Source organism: Ovis canadensis, chromosome 2 (genome assembly GCF_042477335.2).
Source record: "Ovis canadensis isolate MfBH-ARS-UI-01 breed Bighorn chromosome 2, ARS-UI_OviCan_v2, whole genome shotgun sequence".
Classification (NCBI taxonomy): domain Eukaryota; kingdom Metazoa; phylum Chordata; class Mammalia; order Artiodactyla; family Bovidae; genus Ovis; species Ovis canadensis.
In genome coordinates this window covers 132,055,468-132,071,900 of record NC_091246.1, presented here as the reverse complement: position 1 = coordinate 132,071,900, position 16,433 = coordinate 132,055,468, and the positions used below count along the sequence as shown (strand labels likewise).

At 35.9% G+C, this 16,433-nt stretch overlaps 1 protein-coding gene across 1 annotated transcript in view; it reads right to left on the bottom strand.

Annotated features, from left to right (window-relative positions):
* The window catches only part of NCKAP1 (NCK associated protein 1), a 110,660-nt gene that overhangs the window by 81,266 nt on the left and 12,961 nt on the right, over window positions 1–16,433 (bottom strand). The window contains exon 2 of the mRNA XM_069577044.1: window positions 14,136–14,246. Within this exon, the coding sequence (XP_069433145.1) occupies window positions 14,136–14,246 (111 nt within the window). The remainder of the gene's footprint in view (window positions 1–14,135; window positions 14,247–16,433) is intronic.

Genomic DNA, 16,433 nt, shown 5'->3' with positions numbered 1-16,433 from the left:
TAACTTTCCTTCCAAGGAGTAAGTGTCTTTTAATTTCATGGCTGCAATCAGCATCTGCAGTGATTTTGGAGCCCAAAAAAAAAAACTCTGACACTGTTTTCACTGTTTCCCCGTCTAATTACCATGAAGTGATGGGACCAGATGCCATGATATTTGTTTTCTGAATGTTGAGCTTTAAGCCAACTTTTTCACGCTCCTCTTTCACTTTCATCAAGAGGCCCTTTAGTTCTTCTTCACTTTTTGCCATAAGGGTGGTATCATCTGCATATCTGAGGTTTTGATATTTCTCCCGGCAATCTTCATTCCAGCTTGTGCTTCCTCCAGCCCAGCGTTTCTCATGATGTACTCTGCATAGAAGTTAAATAAGCAAGATGACAATATACAGCCTCGACGTACTCCTTTTCCTATTTGGAACCAGTCTGTTGTTCCATGTCCAGTTCTAACTGTTGCTTCCTGACCTGCATATAGGTTTCTCAAGAGGCAGGTCAGGTGATCTGGTATTCCCATCTCTTTCAGAATTTTCCACAGTTTATTAAGGCTTTGGCATAGTCAATAAGGCAGAAATAGATGTTTTTCTGGAACTCTCTTGCTTTTTTGATGATCCAGCAGATGTTGGCAATTTGATCTCTGGTTCCTCTGCCTTTTCTAAAACCAGCTTGAACATCAGGAAGTTCACGGTTCACGTATTGCTGAAGCCTGGCTTGGAGAATTTTGAGCATTACTTTACTAGCATGTGAGATGAGTGCCACTGTGATGGCTGGATGACATCACAGACTCGATGGACGTGAGTCTGAGTGAACTCTGGGAGATGGTGATGGACAGGGGAGGCCTGGCATGCTGCGATTCATGGAGTCGCAAAGAGTCGGACACGACTGAGCAACTGAACTAACTGACTGAACTGTGCGGTAGTTTGAGCATTCTTTGGGATTGGAATGAAAACTGACCTTTTGCAGTCCTGTGGCCACTGCTGAGTTTTCCAAATTTGCTGGCATATTGAGTACAGCACTTCCACAGCATCATCTTTCAGGATTTGAAATAGCTCAACTGGAATGCCATCACCTCCACTAGCTTTGTTCGTAGTGATGCTTTCTAAGACCCACTTGACTTCACATTCCAGATGTCTGGCTCTAGGTGAGTGATCACACCATCATGATTATCTGGGTCGTGAAGATCTTTTTTGTATAGTTCTGTGTATTCTTGCCACCTCTTCTTAATTCTTCTGCTTCTGTTAGGTCCATGCCATTTCTGTCCTTTATCTCGAGCCCATCTTCGCATGAAATGTTCTCTTGGTATCTCTAATTTTCTTGAAGAGATCTCTATTCTTTCCTATTTTAAAGGCACCATTTTCCATTATGAATGAAAATGTAAATGAAGCTAATCCCTTTATACTCAATTTTAGTAATATTCTTTAAAAGTTTTTCAAATATGTGATTAGCTTGTTTTCATAACCTAGGTATAGAGAAATAAGTTAGGCTTTTCTTACTCGTTAGACGTGGTAACTATAACTGATAATTATACTGCACTGTTTATGTCAAGACGGCTTCATGTGCTATTGACATGCGCAAGGTAGCATGACAACATTAGGGAGTCCTTGCCAGCCATACTTTTCACTTTTAAAGTTTTTATTTCTTTTCCTATCAATTATCATTTGCTCCTGATCAACGTATCTTTTAACATCAATGCTTTGGAAAATATACTTTTTACAATTTTACCTAGGTAAACTCAACAAGCTTGGGCACATGGAGAACCAATAAGCTTATTTCTGAATAAACTTCACTCTTCATAAACTACTATTTCTGGTTAGTCAAAATAATTTTTTTAACAGGTTTACTGAGGTATAATTTATATATCATAAATTAATCTACCAACTAAATAACTGAAAATTAAATAATTGTAGTAAATACATAAGAGTTGTACAACCACCAACCCTACCCAGTTTTAGAACATTTACATTATCCCAAAAAGTTCTCTTGTGCCCGTTTATAGTTAATACCATTCTCGCCTCCAGTCCTAATACTGATCTGCTTTCTGCCTCAATAAATTTGCTTTTTCCAGACATACCCTATAAAATGAAATCATACATAAACTTTTTACAACCAGCTTCTTTCATTTAGCCTAATGTTTCTGCAGTTCATCCATGCTATAACATGTGCTGGTAGCTTGTTCCTTTTAATTGCTAAATAGTGATCCATTAAATGCATATACCAATTTAGTTTATTCATCAATTGATGGGCATTTGAATTACTTTCATTTTTAAGCTATTTTGAACTATGAATGCTGCTATAAACATAGCCATGTGTGGACATGTAAAGTACTTTCATTTTTCTTGAGCAGATTCCTAGAAGTGGTATTGCTTCCTTTTGAGTTCTCAAGTGCAACTCAAGAGAGGCATGTGATAAGAAAAGTAACCTCTAGATAAGAGTCAAGTTACTATAATTATATACTATATATTTATTCAACAAATACCCCAACCTGATATTATATTGTCAGACACTGTTGGAGGAGCTAGGGATAAAGCTATGAATAAAATGCTGACCCTGGCCCTAAATGAACATACAATCTAATGAGGAATATTTATGTAGGTATACAGGTAACTTTTTTTAAAGTATATATAGTTTTTAAAATCTGGTTACACCACAACTAACTTACAGGTGCAAGGTTCAAAGCTGGTGAAAATTTGTGATGATTAATTCCCATTTTCCCTTCAAGACAGAGACCCTCATCAACTTATAATAATGTAAATGAAGTTTAAAGGAAAAAACAACCCCTACACAAAATGCTATGAGAAAGACTACAACAAGAAAGGTCAGAGCTTCAAAGGGTAGTAAAGATGATGAGCAAGATGGAGAAAATTAAAGGAGGGCCATACACTCAAGGATTATTTTTGTTACTTGATTAAATGATGACAGAGAGTGGAGGCTCATGATTAGGCTGCCTCAATCAGGAGGCCTGTAAAGAGGAATAAAGTTGATGCTTAAGCTGTCTTGCACTCTTTCTGACCTTTTTGGACATCTGATGTTCTTGGGAGATTTGGAGGTAAGGTGAAGTGGCATCAATGGGAGAATAATTCCCACTTGATCTTTTAATACCCACTTTCTAATACCACCCTAATACCCACTTAATACCCTGAAAGTGAAAGTCACTCAGTCGTGTCTGACTCTTTGTGACCCCATGGACTATACAGTCCATGGAATTCTCTAGGCCAGAATACTGGAGTGGATAGCCTTTCCCTTCTCCAGGGGATCTTCCCAACCCAGGGATTGAACCAAGGTCTCCCACATTGCAGGCAGATGTTTTACCAACTGAGCCACAAGGAAAGCCCAGGCAGGGTAGGCAGATCATAAAGGGCTTTCAAGAAGGTGGGGTACTTAATATCCTACCTTCATCAATTCTTTGAACTCAGAGGGAGCTCCTACCTACACACTCTACTACTCTTTCTTGAAAACATACCATCTCATGCTCAGTCTCCCCTTTTATCCATCTTAAGATCAACTGGCCCATCATTATGTTACTCCCTTGTAACTCTCTGCCTCTGTCATACTTGCCAGATAAACCCACAGTAGGAGAAAGCCTATACCTATGCTCTGACTCCATCTCAACCGGAATTCACTATCACCAACCCTAGATGAGTTACAACATTTTGCCATTTTCACCATCAATTCCCTCTCCCAACTCTCCTCAGTGACTATGCGACTCCTCCTCTCTCTCAATAATGCCTCTTCAACTTGATTCTCAGGTTAATGCTTGCCTAAGCTGGACCTTATATATATAGCTGGCTACTCAACATCTCCATTCAGACTTCTAGTAGGTCTCTCAAACTTAACATATCTAATACTGAGCTACTGAGTACTATCCCTTCTATAATCTAACCCTAAGTAATCTTATTTCTTCATCCCAATAAATCTTGATATTTCCTAATCCAAAAACCTTAGGATCTTAAATTTCTCACTGTTTTATATACCCCATACTCAATGCATCAGCAAATACTATAGGCTCTGTCTTCAAAACATCCAGAATCTGAACATTTCTCACCTTTACCACCCTAGGCCATGCCACACTCAGCTCTTTCAATGACAACAAATTGCCTAATCAGCTTCTCTGTTTCTACCTCTGTTTTTTTCTGCAGAATCTCTCTCAATCCACCAACCACAGTGACCATAGGTATATCACTTTATTCCTCTATTACTCCTCTACAATAACATCTCAACTCAAGAGTAGCTAACCAAAGTCCTTACTATGTTTGAGAAAGCCCTTTACAATCTGCCTACCCCTTCAACCATCGTCCTTATCTCCTACCACTATCTCCCAGCTCCTTCCCCAGGGGGGACTCTGGCCTACCTCCCTTTCCCTGAACAAGCCAGGTATGCTCCCACCTGAGCTTCTGCCATTGCTGCTCCCTAAACACAGAAGGCTCCTTCCCTGGCTCACCTCACATCCTCCTAACTTTAAATCTCCACCCTGCTGTCTCCTCAGTAAGGCCTTTCTCAGCTCAAGTCAATTAGCATCTCCCCATTATCACTCTGGAGCAGGCTATGGCACCCCATTCCACTCCTCTTGCCTGGAAAATCCCATGGATGGAGGAGCCTGGTGGGCTAGTCCGTGGGGTCGCTAAGAGTCGGACATGACTGAGCAACTTCACTTTGACTTTTCACTTTCATGCACTGGAGAAAGAAATGGCAACCCACTCCAGTGTTCTTGCCTAGAGAATCCCAGGGATGGGGGAGGTTGGTGGGCTGCCGTCTACGGGGTCGCACAGAGTCGGACACGACTGAAGCGACTCAGCAGCACCAGCAGCAGCAGTATCCCTCTTCGTTCTTTTTAGAACTCATCTCTACCTGGCAATGTGTTCCTATTCTAATCGACCTCTGTCCAGAAGAGTATAACTTCCAAGACCAGTGATGTGATTTATTTGCTGCTGGATTCCCTCTCCCAGAATAGGACTCAGCTCATAGAAGGCACCCAGTAAATGTTTTAAATAAATAAAACTATGGGAACACATACAAGTGGTACTTAACCTAATTAGAAAGGGTTAGAAAAAGCTTCTCTGAAATGGTGACATTTAAGGATAAACCTGAAAGACAAGTAGAAATTAGCCTAGTGAAGGAATATGGGAGAGAAAGATTTTTCTAGATAATAAAAGTAACAAAATGCTAGAGGCAAGAGAAAGAATGGCCATTTGTGCCATCAAAGTGTACAAATAAGTCTCCCCAAATAACATACTGCTTTAAAAACAGTCTATTTCCCCAAGGAGGAAAATGAGGGCTAACACAGTATAATATCCTATATATTCCTGGCCAAAGACTATTAGGGTATATATTTAAAACAGTATTAGCCAAGATGAGCGCTAAGAAGAACAAAAGTAAAACAAACATTTTGCAACATCTGTTATTTATTCGCTTATAGTTCCTTCTGCTATCTTTGATTTTAGAGCTTGGCAAATAACTTTTGGTTTGACAAAAGGTAAAACTGGACTGGCCGTGAAAAACAATAATCAGATACCATGTCAAAGGTACTCAAAGGATACCAGGTTAAAAGTGGCCAAAGGCCCCTTCAAAGAAATGACTCAAAAAAACAAAACTAAAGATCAACAATGCCACTAGGTTTGGTAACATACTTTGCTGTTATGAAGGAAATCACAATCATCATTGCAGTCAAAGGGATTAGCTAACAACATCCGGAAGATGGCTGAAAAACTGGCAAGATATAACTTTAGGAAATTTTAAGAAAATGAATAAATAATTGCAAAAGGCAGGAATGCATCTCCTTGGGGACTATGCTATGAAACCCCAAGACAAAGCTCACTGGCCATTTTACCTGCGGAAAAATTGACAGCAGTTTTTGTAGTTTAGTATAATTATTATTAAACTATTAAACTATTATTGTAGTTTAGTATAATTAGAACATACAATGCACAAGACTCACAAAATAAGGTGATTTTAAAACATATGTATTTTGGGATCACAAGAACCACCCTTGGGAATATGACAAAAGCTGAAAAATACACTGACACATCAACTCTGTGTACAATTTCGGGGTTTCCCAAACTCTATGAAATTCAGTGTGAAAGTTCAGTCAGTCAGTCAGTTCAGTTGCTCAGTAGTCTCTGACTCTTTGAGACCCCATGGACTGCAGCACGCCAGGCTTCCCTGTTCATCACCAACTCCTGGAGCTTGCTCAAACTCATGTCCATCGAGTCAGTAATGCCATCCAACCATCTCATCCTCTGTCGTCCCCTTCTCCTCCTGCCTTCAATCTTTCCCAGATTCAGGGTCTTTTTCAAGAGCTAATTCTTCGCATCAGGTGGCCAAAATATTTGGAATTTCAGCTTCAGCATTGGTCCTTCCAATGAATATTCAGGACTGACTGCCTTTAGGACTGACTGGTTGGATCTCCTTACAGTCCAAGGGACTCTCAAGAGTCTTCTCCAACACCACAGTTCAAAAGCATCAATTCTTCAGGACTCAGCTTTCTTTATAGTCCAACTCTCACATCCACACATGACCACTGGAAAAACCATAGCTTTGACTAGACGGACCTTTGTCAGCAAAGTAATGTCTCCGCTTTTTAATATGCTGTCTAGGTTGGTCATAGCTTTTCTTCCAAGGAGTAAGCATCTTTTAATTTCATGTCAGCAGTCATCATCTGCAGTGATTTTGGAGCCCCCCAAAAATAAAGTCTCTCACTGTTTTCAATGTTTCCCTATCTACTTGCTATGAAGTGATGGGACCAGATGCCATGATCTTCGTTTTCTGAATGTTGAGTTTTAAGGCAACTTTTTCACTCTCCTCTTTCACTTTCATCAAGAGGCTCTTTAGTTCTTCTTCACTTTCTGCCATAAGGGTGGTGTCATCTGCATATCTGAGGTTATTGATATTTCTCCTCGCAATCTTGATTCTAGCTTCTGCTTCCTCCAGCCCAGCATTTCTCATGATGTATTCTGCATATAAGTTAAATAAGCAGGGTGACAATATCAGCCTTGACGTACTCCTTTCCTAATTTGGAACCAGTCTGTTGTTCCATGTCCAGTTCTAACTGTTGTTTCTTGACCTACTCACAGATTTCTCAGGAGGCAGGTCAGGTGGTCTGGTATTCCCATCTCTTTCAGAATTTTCCACAGTTTGTTGTGATCTACACAGCCAAAGGCTTTGTGAGAACCAATACACTTGGGATAATAAAGAGAAATATATCCTGGGATGAAAGCTATGCAGCAGGCTTATGAAAACTGTCCAGAGGAAAGTTGGAAGACAGAGGGTTATAGGAGAGTGGGTTCCAGAAAAAAAGGAAAGCTTACAGAAAGGTGGCATGAATTTTAGACTAGATAAATTTTAATATTCTGTAAAGAAAACTAATTCAGGAAAGTCATAATATTTATCTATGGAACAAATAACTGTGAAATAGTTCTGGAAGACAGAATCCATTTCATTTTGATAATAAATATATATATAAATACATGTAATATAAAAATATTATATTATTTGGACTTCTAAGAAAGTCCAAAGTGTGATAATGGAGTGAAGAAATACAAATCAAATATTCAGGTCTTTGCCAATTATTTTAACTTTTACAATCAGCATATAATTTAATCTCAGAACACTGTATGATTACAGGACCAAAGGAAAGCATTAGGAATTCTGGCAACATGAAAGTATAAATGACCAAGGTTATGGTTATAAATATAGAGAAATACACTATTTAAAGTTTAAAAAGGAAGTAACCAATGAAACGAAAATATTAACCAAAAAAAAAAAAAAAAAAGCAAACCCCATCAAACATCAGGAAGAGGGGAGAGGATAGAGGCAGGGAGGAAACAATGAGCTAAATCCTCATATTTTGTAGCAAAGAATTAACAGATGCTATCTAAAGTTGGCAAACAAATATATAAAAGAATGAGCATATTTCTTATAGTTCTGGAGGTAACCTCCAGGTATACTAAAAATACAGGTTCCCCTGAGAAATATGAGCAGGATAGGAAAGAGTGGATTAGGATTACATACATTCACATTTCATCCTAAATTCTTCCAGACTATTTAATTATGATATATTCATGATAGCATGGTAAAAATTAAAAGTAAAAAAAGAAAGCCAGTTTAGGTAGGTCTTTAGTGCTGATGCAATTCCTGCCAGCACTTGACCTATTTCAAATTCTTTTTAAATATATCAAAGCAAGGTTTACTTGTTTTTTCTATTGAGGGGTTCATTCTTTTATTAATTTTCTTTCTTATTTAAGCTAGAAATAAAGACTATTACATGTGGAAGAGATATTAATTGAATGTTGATGACACTTTTAAAAAAGAATATAGACACAAGTTAGTTCTCATTGTATTAAAATTTCTTGAATTTTAGTCAAAATCAAGTATTTCTTTTAAGTTTCCATGAGAATATACACATATTTCTTTACTAAAGTATACATCATCAAAACTGTTACATTACTTTTACTGTAAGATGATTCCTTCTATAATCAAAGTATTATTTGCTAGCCTACTACATCCAAATCAACAGAGATTGAAAGATGGGTGCATGGAGAACAGAGGAATGAGGTTCCACAAAGAAAGAGATCACTTTTGTTTTGCTCCCCCTAGTGGAGGCTGGAGGAAAGGAAGGAGGGGAGTAACAGGAGAGACATGGTGGGGGGGAGGGGGGGTGCGCGTGGGCGGGCATGAAGAGCTTTGATGGGATCATTACAGCACTTCACTTGTCAGAGCAGGACTCACAGATCTGAAAGGACACATTCAGAAGACATTAAAGACGGTATTAAAAGCGACAAACCCTCAAAGACCAGTTTAACATTTTGTAAAAGTTAGAGGGGTTTCTGAAGGTCTCTAGGTTTAGGTAACCAAGTGAATTGTAATGATTCAAAACAAAGAATACAGAAAAGACACAGAATGGAGGATAACCATGTGTTCAACACTGGACACAAAGTGTGATGTTCAGCTTGTGGAGCTGTCCAAAGTGTAACTAGAGACAGTATATTACTAGATAGTGTAGTATCTAGCATGTTACTTAGTTGATAATATATTGTTTAGATGAAGCCATGGAAGTATAAAATGTTTTCTTACATACATATACTGCAGGAAGTGAAAAAAAAGGTCATTTAGAAATATCTACATGAAAACAGCTGCTAGAAAAAAAAGTTCGTGAAACAGACCTGAAAGTTAGAGAAGTAATATAAACAAAAGCTTCCATTTTTCAAAAGCAATGTGTTACACAAGTCTGCTGAGTGGTAAAACCAAAACTCAAATTTTGTTGTCTATCCTTTTAACCAATATAGCACCATCATGATGGAAGCCATGACAAGACAAGTAATGCCCATTTTAGAGACCAACTAGGAATAAGCAAGTTTCCTTACCCTTTCATTCTAACTCCTGACTAAACCACAGTGCATGTGTCCAGAGCCTCCCCATACCCACCCTCAATACCACCACCCCACCCCCAAAACACATTTATGCTTTCAAGAAGCTAGGGCTCCACTAAAAAGTACAATTATTTTTATAGCTAATAACATAAAGTGTTTTAAAGTGTTGGTAAATTTGGATCTTGACATAGTTATAGACAATATTTCAATAAATGAAAGCTAGCTAAGTTAAAACTTATCAATTAGGTTCATTTACTCTTCATTATTTAGTGTCTTGCATGAGCCAAGCACTTGGGATAAAATGGTGTCTAAAAACAGACTTTAACGTTGTGCCTCTGAACAAACTATGATGAAATTATCTCACTTTTAGAGTTGCTTTGTCTTGTCTTGAGTGACCTTGTAAGCTACTTAATTAAAAATGTTTATTACATATAATAGCATCTTGTAATATTATGCTCCAAGAAAAAGGAAATAAACAATAACACAAAACATTCCTCTAAGTTTGAAAGCTTAACTTCAAATTATTTCAATAATGGCCTATACCTAAGTCCAGAATCCCTGTATTATTGTACCACCCCAATCACTAATAATGTCTTCATTCTTAGGGAGTTAAGACCTAACTAAACATACATAAGACAGTAATTTACATCATTTTCTCCTTAATTTGGGAATCAAAGTTTTATACTAATGTACAATAAATAAGAAAATTCCTTAATGATACTTTTGAGCCAGATATTTTCATGGTTTTAAACTAGCTTTTAGATGTAAATACAGCATAGGAAGAAAGGGGGGATTAAGTTTTTAGAAGTTTAAGAAAAAAATTTCTTAAAAGTTTTAATATACACCTGAACATTAGCTTTAAGAATTTCTTGGGCAAAACAACCTTTACCTATTGATAAAATAAGGAGTTTCTACTCTTTTCTTCATCCAGGGAAATAACAGATTTCCCTCTATATGTTCGTAAGAAATCTATGAGAAACAAACCATAAATCCATTTGACAGTAACACTTTCAAAACAATGGAAGATATGGTACAGACAAATAACCTTTCAGCTCAGAAATGTTTTCCTTATCTACATTAAATAAGAACATCTATAAAGCCTATTAAAACATATAGCCAGGGGCTTCCCTGGTGGTCCATTGGTTATGAATCTGCCTGCCAATGAAGGGCACATGGGTTTGATCCCTGGTCCGGGAAGAATCCACCTGCCAAGGAGTAACTAAGCCCATGCGCCACAACTACTGAGTCCGCTTGCCCCAGAGCCCATGCGCCACAACGAAGAAATCACCGGAGCGAGAGGCCCGCCTGCTGCAACTAGAGAGTGGCCTCTGCTTGCAGCAACTACAGAAAGCGCACTCACAGTAACCAAGACCTGGCTCAGCCCAAAAGAAATAAATAAATCTTAATTTAAAAGAAAACCCCCCCACACACATATTGTTCAGTTGTAAGTCGTCTCCGACTCTTTGTGACTCCATGGTCCCTCCAGGCTCCTCTGTCCATGAGCTTCTCCAGGCAAGAATATTGGAGTGGGATGCCATGTCCTTCTCCACACATATATATTCTGTGTGGCATATATTAGACAGTCAATTAAATAGCTGCTATAATAAAACTGGCTTTTATTCATATGAATTTTATTTAATCGACTGCTTTGAAGCATATAGGGCATTTAATTCAACACCATGATCCAGGAAAAAAAGATTACATTCCTTGGTATGGACTCTCCCTAAGTCCAAAATTGGGGGTGGGGTAGAATTTGTAAATTTACAACTGGTCACAACTACACAAGACAGTAAAAGTGACTCAACAGATTCAACATCATCACTACATGTTAGGAACCAATCCTATTAGTTGGCACTGCCCTCCTTCACTGTATACGAGATACCTATGTGCTCCCAGTTTCTACTGGATTTAAAAGTATGGGAGCTGGCACAAAGCAGATACCTGAGAAACAATTTTTTAAAAAAATCAATTTTTCGCTGCAAAATAAGACTGGCTTTTTTGTAAGGATCATTTTAGAAACTTGAAAGCAAAAATTTTGCTGACTTTTCCACTGAAACAATCTTTCTGTGACTGCCTTTCCTGAAACTGAGGGCAAGTGGTGCTTGTGTAGCATGCATGAAAACAGAAACACCGCTAATCAGTAATTCTCCCTGATCCCTGAGATAATACAAGCATGCTCTATAGCACGTATCTCTACAATGGCCCGAAGACCAGGAATAAGAGGAGGAAAAAGCCAGCTGTGATGTCAATACCACTTCTTCAGTGTATTTAGCCAGAAATCTGTAAGCTCCCATCATCCCAGACAATACTGTCATTCGCTGTCCTTATTTTTCTATTAACCACTTCTCTAGAATTAAAACATTACAAGATGAAATCCCTCATTTCTCATTTCCTAAGCCAAACTAGCTAGGAACTTCTCATGAGGATTTTAGCAGGCCCAAATCAAAACTAAGATCACAAAACTTCACAAACAGTACACACAGTACTTTAGCATGTAGAGAAACAACAGAATGGCATTACACAGAATAGCTGTAAAGGCCATATGACAAAATTCAGACTTTGCTAACAACACAACCAGAGTACCTTCTACAAGCAGAGACAACATTTAACAATGGTGTATAATTGATTTTATAGGTTAAACATATAATTATCACACGACCCAGCAATTCTACTCCAAGGTATATATTTCCAAGAGAAATAAAAAACGTATGTCCATATAACTTTCACATAAACATTCATAGTAGTAGTATCCATAATAGCCAAAAAGCAGAAACAACTCAAGCATCCATCAGTTGATGAATGGATAAATAAAAGGTGATATATCCACACAATGGAATATTTTTTGGCAATAAAAAGTACTGATATATGCTACAACCTGAATACATGCTAAACCTTGAAAACATTATACTAAGTGAAAGAAGCCAGTCAAAAAAGACACATTATTTATTTTATCTAAAAAATCTACAGGACAGGCAAGCATACAGAAGGAGATTCATGTCTGCCTAGAGTTGGGGTGGTGGGGATACTGGCAGGAGTGACTGCTAATGGGTCTTGGGTTTCTTGTGGGGATGATGAAGATGATCTAAAATTGATTGTGGCACTGAGATACACAACTCTGTGGATGGACTAAAACCCACTGAATTGTACATTTTAAACAGGTGAACTGTACGCTATGTGAATCATATCTGAATAGTTATTTAAAAAATCAATTTCATGCTATAAAAGTTGAAAAATAAACTATTAAAAAACAATAACAAAAACCTAGTATTACTGTAAACAGCATGCCCAGCAAATCAAAGATTATCAATTTATTCAACAAAAAAAATTACTGATATGAAATGTTTAATCAGATCTTGCTAATTTTCTAATAAAAGGTCTCATATCAAGGAACTATGCTTATTCTCATACAGAAATTTATACACACGTATAAATTAAATTGAAAAGATTCTCTGAAGAGCTCATGTCACAGATTTTATAAGCCATGAGAAAGACAAGCATAAAATTAAATGTAAAATTAAATGTAAAACAGATTTCATTATAAAATCTCTTTTAGAGTGAGTATATAATCTCTCATATGAGTTAGTAAACTAATACCAACAATTGAAGAGAGTTTTCCACACAATAATAATGTTCTGAAGACATGTTCATTTTCAATTACCCATATGTAATCAGGAACTAACTGTGATATCTTAATATACCAATGATAAAAAAAATCTTCTGTGAAATGAAAGAAAGACTTCTATTAACCTATATTCACAAAAAACCACAAAACTTTTAAAATAAAAACTTAAAAAAATTATTTGAAAAGCACTTCATACTTATTTTGTTAGTTCTGACCGGTGTTTTTCCTTCACATTAAAATATTTTTAAGTGAAAGTTGAATAACAGCCTAAATAGAAATCTTCAATGAACATACACATGATTTAAAGAAACCAAAAAATGGCAAAATATCTTTTAAGCAGAGCTTCATAAAAGTAGGGAGATTATATGTAAGAGGAAATTTCTAGACTAAGTTTGTACATTAAGGAAAAGAGAAAAGAATTATAAGGCCACCAGAGAAAAAAGGAAAAAGAGAAGACATGCAGAAAGAGTCCAAGTCAACAAAATTTAAATGAAAAGACCACAGTAAGGTGAAAAAAACCCCTAATTTCCTAAAGTTAGTTACTCATAGCAGTTATTATAAAGAATTACCAAAAGATATGTGAAGGAATTGGGAAGACTCTAAACGTTACCATCTTTCAATATAACACTATGAAAAATTCTACCATCTGAGGAAATGTAATATGGAATAATAAACATCCTAACACCATCAGCTTGTTCTCTTATTTAATATAACAAGTTTTTCTCAATTATAAAAAGAAACACATTTTAAAGCTAAACAGCTAATTATTAAAAACAATACAAGCTCTATGAGACATTTTCTAACTTCAAGACAAAGTTAAACCTATGACTATAAGAAAAAAGTCCCTAACTAGTCATGCAAATACTAATATTTGAAAATATATACATTATCTATTACCTTACTCTTTGTTGCAACTTGAAAGGGAATAAGTATATGTAAGAAATTAAGATCCTATTTTTCTGTAATAAAATGGCAATGTAGTTCAATGTTTTTTTTCACCAATTTCTGAGATAAGATTATCATCTCTAAAAGCCTTTAATGTATATAGTTTATATATTCAAAATACAAAGAATTAGATAAATAAGAGCTACTTCAAGTACTGACCATTACTTCCACTACAGATGGCTAAAATCAAGTAACATATAAATTTAAATGACTTACATTGTTGTTGCGAGTTTCTACAGCAGGGAATTTTCTGACTATGAATTTCACAGCAGATTCCAGGTTTTTGTCAATAAGGTAGGATGGTTTTGCCTTGGGGTCTCCACAAGCCTATAAAACAACAGTAATAAAAAAAAAGTGAAATGCATCGTTTTTCTAAAACCAAGAAATAATAGCAAATCTGTAATCAGAAATTAGAGAGATACTTGTTTTTGGTGAGCAGGTGATAAAATGAATAGGCAAAGTGCAGGGATTGTCACAGCTGAAATATGCAATGGGAGACAGTACAGAGATGTTCTTCTACTGAAAAAAAATGCATGGAAAGTTTCAAAGCAGTTAGCGCAGAACAGCAGTGAAGGAAAAAGCTCAAACCTAAAAAAAAAAAAAAAGAAAGAAAAGAAAAAGAAAAAAAAATTCTTGGTTTGAGGTAGGATTGTATTCATCTGAAGCTAATAAAGTATTACAAAATTAAATATTCAATAAGAGTACTAGAAATGTTTCTATGTGTTATATAATAAAAGCTTATATTTAAATGTCTTTTCCAAAATGTTCTCCTCTTCAATCTAAACATTTTAAATACAAGAGCCCTAGTTCAAAAGAACTGGAAGGCACTAAAACTGGCCTTATAGTATTAACTTGTGTTGCCGAAAATCTGAGTTACAACATTGTTCTCCATCATACCAGCAGCACTTCAAACAATGAAATCTACATCTATTCTGTATCTCATAAGCACAGAACAAATGGAAATGTTTACATTTTGACCACATCAGCAGTACAGCATTCTCTATATTAAACTGTAAAGCATTGTACAAATGTAAGGCATTATTATTAGAAAGAACTTTTTACCTGAACTGTTAGCAATACAGAATAATCTTCAATACTGTTCAGTTTCATTCTGTGACATTATTAACTGCTTCCTAGTGAATTACTAAAATGGTAACATTTCTACTTAACTTCTTTTCATTGTATTTTAAAGAGGATATGTCCTTTGAAAAGTTATCTATTATGTGTGAGGAAATACAATACTGTAATTTAATGTTTTTTCACTGTTTACTATAGCTATGTTGTGGATTGCAGAAAGAGAAGTCATGAAACATGAAACTGATCTGAAAGCGGGCAAGCGGGCAAAGGGAAGGTGAAAAGCTTTGCAAACCTTCCAAACTTGTCCTTGCTGGGGAAGCATTGTAATAAAAAGAGAGAAAATTACTTGTAAACAATGACTGTCAAACTCTGACATACGTTTCAGTAGAGAACATATGCACTGCAGACTATGAATAACAAAACAAGATGGAAACTATATGGTGCTACAATTTTAAAGGTATTCTAAGTAGCAAGTTTTAGTACACAGTAAGTTTATAGAGTTTATATTATTCATATATACTTAAATACTGCTGTGAGGTGTACAACCATGTCAGTTTCTTGGTGCTCTTTCTAAATAACTTAAAAATAATACTAGAAGGAAAAAATAAAGACTACATGCAAGTATAAAAACAGGAGCAAAACCATCAGTGAAATTTTACATACCTTAAAAAGAAACGGTAGCCAAGAATAAAAATAAGTCGTTATTGGATGACCTTTGCACTTTAGCTCAAATTTCAACTGTTTTTCAAATACCAACTAACTCCTTACCAAGCCAAAGTATAAAAATCAATGCAAAAATTTCTATATTTTCCAAAAGGAAATAGGAATGGAGTAAGAATTATCTTAATTTTCAAACATAATCAGATAAAACAAAATTAACTGTAAGAAATTTAGAACCTCATAATCTTTAGCCAGACTGACACAAAGCTATTGTATAAATTTCATTTCAATATCATAAACACTAATATATCTGACTTTTCCTCAGAGTAGACTGTCACTAGCTTAATATACTATCTCTCATAAGTTAACCTTCCAATTAACCCACATCCCCCAAAATATTATATATAGGAATAACTGAGAGCCACATAACTAAGAATTTGTACCAATGGAAATAGCTACATATTAGCAATTCCTTGTATCAATGATAAAATGAAAGCCAAGTTTCAAGAACATGCCTGAGGTAGTACAGAATACTAAAGTGATTCCAAATTCTTTTTAAATATTATGTATCATCTTTCATACTCTAATTATTTTAAAATTCAGTTATTCATTTTAACAATATAAGTGAAATAACTAATGAAATATAATAGACTACCATACCCATTCCCAGTGATCACAAGTTTTATTGTGTAAGAATTTGATCAAATAGCTAAAGATATATCTGTATATAAACAGCTCTTCCTTACTGCACAGAAAATAAAAAGAATGGAATTTCAT